The 6,509-nt window shown below is 38.1% G+C and overlaps 2 protein-coding genes across 2 annotated transcripts; one reads left to right on the forward strand and one right to left on the reverse strand.

Moving 5' to 3' along the window:
• The first annotated feature begins 21 nt into the window (after positions 1–21).
• On the forward strand, positions 22–1,256 carry LOC113475035. Its single transcript, XM_026838440.1, has 3 exons — positions 22–194; positions 540–725; positions 982–1,256. The coding sequence occupies exons 1-3, from the start codon at positions 88–90 to the stop codon at positions 1,115–1,117; spliced, it is 429 nt and encodes a 142-aa protein (XP_026694241.1). The 5' UTR covers positions 22–87; the 3' UTR covers positions 1,118–1,256.
• A 236-nt stretch (positions 1,257–1,492) lies between these two features.
• On the reverse strand, positions 1,493–6,058 carry LOC104266171. Its single transcript, XM_009861784.3, has 5 exons — positions 5,842–6,058; positions 5,151–5,344; positions 4,563–4,749; positions 4,225–4,365; positions 1,493–2,409 (listed from the first exon to the last, which is right to left on the reverse strand). Exons 1-5 carry the CDS (start codon positions 5,987–5,989, stop codon positions 2,084–2,086), a joined length of 996 nt encoding a protein of 331 aa, XP_009860086.2. The 5' UTR covers positions 5,990–6,058; the 3' UTR covers positions 1,493–2,083.
• Between the last annotated feature and the right edge of the window lie 451 nt (positions 6,059–6,509).

Genomic DNA, 6,509 nt, shown 5'->3' on the forward strand with positions numbered 1-6,509 from the left:
CAGTAACCATTGTTCCTCTTACAACATTAAACGACAAACTTCCCGTCTTTTGCAGAATCCGCCGTAACAGTGATACCTGCAGTTATCATGTCTACCACCGTATTCACACAAGCTATGTACACAACTTTGTTTTGTGCAACACTGAAATATTATCAGAAGTCGAACAAGATGGCGACCAATGGAAGCCATTTGTTGTAAGTTGAAATATATTACGGTTACGTCATTGAATATAAATTAATGTAACTTATTTATCCTCGCATGGCGGGACAACAACAGTCGTTATAACACGGGTGTTCTGTTTCATACACCGTCGTGCCCGCTTACAAGTTACCATGTATGTAACTTATTTATCCTTGCGTGGCGGGTACACACGCCTATAGTGGTATATATAGAACTCTAACCTGTACAACAAGTTCTATATAGTTCCAATATCTGAACGAATACTTTTGGATAAATATTTATACTGTGCATGTTATAAATACATCACAATTACAACGTAATATTTGCCGCTTATATAACAATACACTTTCATTCCCCAGCCTTGCCGCCCAGTGTGTACGATGTGTCCGCATTGCAATACTATGCATGTTCACCGATACCTTGACCATATTTATCCTTCAAACATTGGGACCCATTATCCCACAAGTGATCATACAGGCTCTCACCAAGGCTGATCTCTGCTTCAACTTGATATGTATGCTGCTATGCTTTAGTTCGGTTAAAACGTAAGTTGGATTTAAAACCCCGTTTATTCTTTCACCATTTCTGCATCCGCATCCCCACGACTCTAAAATATTGACAGTTGTAAAATATAACAACTGTCGTTGCTCCGCCATGCAAAGATTAAAAGTTACATAGCCTACATGGTAACTCGTAAGCGGGCACGAGGTGTATACATCGTTGTTGCACCGACTGTAGTTGATATTATTTTGCGGCACATTGTTATTCTCACAGCGATTCAATCAACATAAACATCCGCAGAACCTTCAAGAAGTTTCTCTTGATGACGTGTTGCAAAGAACCTAATGACCAACCAAGCGTAACTAAACCAACACGTGGCCCAGTAAAGCGTGACGATCAAATAATTCGTAGTGACGTCATGTCTCATGTAGTTTAATGGGGAGTTGTATTGAACAGGTGATGGGTTCGGTCTTAATCCCAGGTCTCATGGCGTGCCTCACTGTAGGACCTCACCCATATAGAATAGAATGTCACATATAATGTTGGGGTAATGGGCCAACTTTGGCCTAAATCCCAGGTCCCATGGCATGCCTCACTGTAGGACCTCACCCATATAGAATAGAATGTGCATATATAATGTTGGGGTAATGAGCCAACTCCGGTCTAAATCCCAGGCCCCATGGCATGTCTCACTGTAGGACCTCACCCATATAGAATAGAATGTGCATATACAATGTTGGGGTAATGAGCCAACTCCGGTCTAAATCCCAGGCCCCATGGCATGCCTCACTGTATGACCTCACTCATATAGAATAGAATGTGCATATACAATGTTGGGGTAATGGGCCAACTTTGGCCTAAACCCCAGGTCCCATGGCATGCCTCACTGTAGGACCTCACCCATATAGAATGCAATTGTAAACGACTGTGATTATTTAAGCTTCGACTTTTAAGTTTATATGTTGTTCATTTATAGATGTTGTGTGAACTCGTTGTTTAAAATTTACATAATCAATATAAAACCTATACAATATAATACACTATGGGATATTAAACATTGGAACTATTGGTGTACAAGGATGATAATGGATGTGGCGCTTGATGGTTGTAGCAGCAACATGTCTATACAGCTGTGCGTTTAAGACAGTTGCTTCAACCCAATAATAAATTGTGAACTGTCAGTAATACACAAAAAACAATCACCCACAAAGTTACATACGTGGTAACTCGTAAGCAGGCACGAGGTGTATGAAACAGAACACCCGTGTTATAACATCTATTGTTGCCCCGTCATGCGAGGATGAATAAGTTACATTTATGCATTTAGTCATTGTTTATATTGAATAAATGGTGAACTTGTCAAAGATCGAGTAAATTCCCAACGCCCGCCGGAATCCGAGGCTTATTTTCCCGCCTCAACATCCTGATCTCCGCGAAAGAAATTCTTAGCTTTGCAGCGATAATGAACAAACAAAATAAACTTCCCGACGAAACCGAACCCGCACAAGGCGACTGCAGCGCACGCCATTATTGAGTTCCGATCACCATCTGGGTGCTTCCAATTCCTGACCACAATACCCGAGCTAGCAAACAACATTGTGGGCCATATAGTCACCGTGTAACGCGTACATCGCGCAAACATAAAGTTTTCCAACATAAAGAAAACGATGACAAACACACCGATGATTGCGAGGACGATGGTTCCAGAATCCTCGGTGGAAATCAACTCTGAAATAATGGAATTGTTTTAAAAGCGTCCACGTTCCAACACGTTATATTAAAGTTATAGAAAATTTGGTTTAATGGTTAATGTTTGGGGGTTCATTGAACAATGTACTGCAACCAGTTGGTTAAATCACAAGGAATACGTTTAAAAAAGAAAACCCATAAAGTTACATACGTGGTAACTTGTAAGCAGGCACGATTTGAGAAAACAGAAAACTCGTGATATAACGACTGTTGTTGCTCGCCTTGTAAAGATAAATAAATTACTTTCATTACTAAATAAAGGCGACGTTAACGAGTATTTGCCTATTTTACCAAAGAGATCGGGTGTTTATGAAAGGTTAAGACCCGTTGGTCAAGAAAGTCAAATCATATTTGTTTGTGAACATAAACGTGTGGGTTGGTTTCTGCTTGTAGATTGTTTGGCCTTAACTAAACACTGCATGCTGTTATGATGTTCGGTTTGTTTATTATTACTACAAACACATTTCATTCTATTTATAAATCCCCAAACAATTATCTTGATATTGAAATGTGTTCGCATGATTCGGGGGCGTGGTTATATATGAACTTACTAATTAGACTTTAACATTTTTTGCAAACTTTTAAACAAACAAAATCGCTTATTCTTTAATTTTATTTCTATAATTCCACTCCTATTATTGGAAAACATTCTTATTATTTCGCATAATCGCCCATTGTTGTTAAAAAATGGTGGAAAATATTTAAATTCCCTGGAACTTCCCACTATATGACGTAACAATGTCGCGGATTCTGGAAGATTCTATGTTTGATATTTTCCGTTTATTTTCTAAACTTCCGCATCGGGTAGCGGACACGACCACGTGAGATGACACGATGGGGTTTGTTTAATTACTGTTGGCTGCGACCCAGAGTTTAAATAGCAACTGTGTGGATGATTAACTTATATTCAAAGGTGGTCTTTTGGTAGGTTGGTGGGCTGTTTTATGTTTTCATATTTGGTAGGTTGGGGTAATATGGGCCATTTATTTTCTTTTATCGTCCCATCGGGTAGTAAACAAAGAATATTTACTAAAGGGGGCTTGATTATTAAAACACGTTCAGGGATTTAGGTGCAAACGGTTTCCCATCTTACCCTTTATTATATTTTATACGCTTTCTCAACCATGGTTCGTGCCCCACTGCCACATCAATAAAATAACCTACATTTGTTTAAGCCCTTTATTTTATTCACTACTTTGCAGCAATCGACCTCTCAAACCAACAAGGCCATGAGCAGAGGTTCGCTTGTGCCCCAACTCCTATATCTACCTGTTGCGACGGTTGAAAAACCCTGACATGTAACGATTACAAATGTGATGTACAAATGTATAAGCACCACCAATATCTTGCTCAATATTTTACACCTACGAGCGCAGACACATTACATCCACGCATGTATGATATGTTGTAACTATAACTAAACATGGGGAAACTTCCAACAAAAAATCGTGGGAACTTACGCGGTTCTGTGTTACGTCATAATAAATATTCTACAATATTGTTTGTTCTCACGAGGATTTGCTGGAGCTAAAAAAAACGCGGGCAATGTTTGCGCGTGCTGTGTCCTTGGGCAAAAATTGCTCCAACTCAGTGGTTACTAATGGGTTGTCCAAATTGTCAGCCATAAAAATCCCGCACAAAGTTACATACGTGGTAACGTAAAGGGTGAAACTAAACACCCATGCAGGGTAAATTAGGTATTTATTCGTCCATATTCTTTTGAAAAACATGTTTATTGGACGCTTACAAAAAGCTACGTCACAAATTATTACGTCACTAGCGATGACATCATACCTCTTGAAACAGCGTGGTCACTCTTTGGACTATCGTGGTACACCATCACTACAATGAGGTTGAGCAGAGTAGCTGGAAGGATCCAAGCAAAAAGGATTCCTTGCCCGTTGTGAATAAGAATACGGATCGTGTAAAGTAAGCCTGGGGAAGGTATGGGTTATATTGCAGCAACGTGACATTGTGTCTAATTTAGTCATGGTGTAGAAATTTGAAACCAAATACATTGTGTGGAAAAAACTTTTGTCAATTTTCACTAATTAAATATAATTTATTGCGCAAAAGTATTGTTTAAAAAAATGGTGTAAACAAAGACTGTTGGTATAAAACGTACAACTTACGTTTTCGATGATTTTCCAAATAAACAATTTCGTTGTCAATCGCTTTGTATGAGATGACAATGCAGCAGTATGACGTCACAGTGGACATTGATAGGAGAATGAGAGATAATTCGAATATTTCGCGGTCGAAGGTGAACAACCAACCAAGCAATCCGCCGAATGTTAGAATCCAACAAACGAAGAATGACTACATGTGTTGTGTGGTGGGTACAGTATTATGATTGGTATATAGGTTACATTTTTAGTAGGGGCACAAAGTTACATTCATCGTAACGTGCAAGCTGACACGAAGTGCATGAACCTGGCACGAAGTGCATTACATTCAAAATGAAGTATTTATCCTCACATGGCGGGACAACGTATGTATCTTTGTAGATAGTAATATATGCTACATTTTTGTAGATGTGTCTATTATTGCATTAATTTGTACATATGTTTTTCATTAATAAGCCAAGCATCGGTATTTGAGCAAAAAAATCGTTATATGCACATTTTACTTATTTTACTTAAAAATATAAAACTATAGGCCTATAACCAAATGTAAATAATTCATACGAAACAAAGTTAATTATTACGTCATATACTCACAGTTGGTAATAATGGTGGTGACCTCATAATGGGGTTCATTGTTGGTTTCAAACATAATGAAATAACGAGGAAAGCTGCTGCGATGAAGTTCCAAAGATATATAAGCGGCCACAAGATTGAAAACACCCACCCAGCAGGTGTTATATAAACCGGGTATTTCTCGCTAAGAAGTTCCATGTTATGTAAATATATATCTGCGGATGAAAACCTTTGTTGTTTGCTTGGGAAGCCAAATGTTGTTGATTGAGCTTCAGTAAAACATAAATCAGCTCCTATATACGTGGTAACTCGTAAGCTGGCACGAGTTGGCGGACACCCGCGTTATAACGACTGTTGTTTTTGACCACGCCAGGATAAAGTAAGTTACATCCATTCATTCAATATATATCAACACTTCGATCGTATAACATGGGGCTGACGAACAAACTTAGTTACGATTTTAAAAATTGCAAGCAAGCTAAACGAGTATATTGGCCTGAATCTGCCATATTTATAACTTCTATTAAACATGTCTAATGCAATGCAAATATAAAGGCAGTTAATGGGATGATATATTTCTCAACGAAATGGAAAAAAACAGGGACTTATGGCTAGTTAACCAGAAGCAAGGATTCACAAAAAGCCTATTCACCGCGTGTGTACAGTATTAAACAAGACATTAATAACCAATATTTTGTACAAGTTGACTTACGTGGTGCCAGCAACATAACATTTGTACCAAACGTATTCACATTAATTGGTACGCTGTTCAGGAAAGCGAAGACTGCAGTCACAACCGTAATCACGAAGGAAAATATAACCAGAGCGTATTTGAAATACTTCAGTAATATGAACGCCATTTTATGGAATGCTGTAATTCAAATGGAAGATTATAAAATAAGTTACATTTTTACAAATGATATATAGTAGGATGGGGGAAGATGGGACACCTTTGACACACACGGCCTACTAGAGATACGGCCTGATAATTCACATTTTACGTTTGAAATTAGAAGGCCTATTATACGTCACAGCCATCATTATTATCCCATTGTTATCCATTGTTTGGGTGTAAACATATCAGCATAGTATACAGTTTATTTTGAATATTCATTTAAAAAGAAGGTGTATACTAGTCGCAAAGAAAGTATTAGGATTGTTTTGTATTAATAAAGTGTTTAAAATTAACTGTAAGATATCCTACAGGTAGTCTTTTAGGTTAGAACAGATGACGTAGTCCCGTATTACTGGGATTCGCGCTCAGTGGAAGAAAATTACGAGACAGTACATCTAGTATAGCTCTGTATATCCATTTCGCTACTGAAACAACTTTTGTGTTCAAACCAGTGATTGTGTCTAAACTAAACTAGCGCACATTGC

This window comes from Ciona intestinalis, unplaced genomic scaffold (assembly GCF_000224145.3).
Source record: "Ciona intestinalis unplaced genomic scaffold, KH HT000086.1, whole genome shotgun sequence".
In the NCBI taxonomy this organism is placed as follows: Eukaryota; Metazoa; Chordata; class Ascidiacea; order Phlebobranchia; family Cionidae; genus Ciona; species Ciona intestinalis.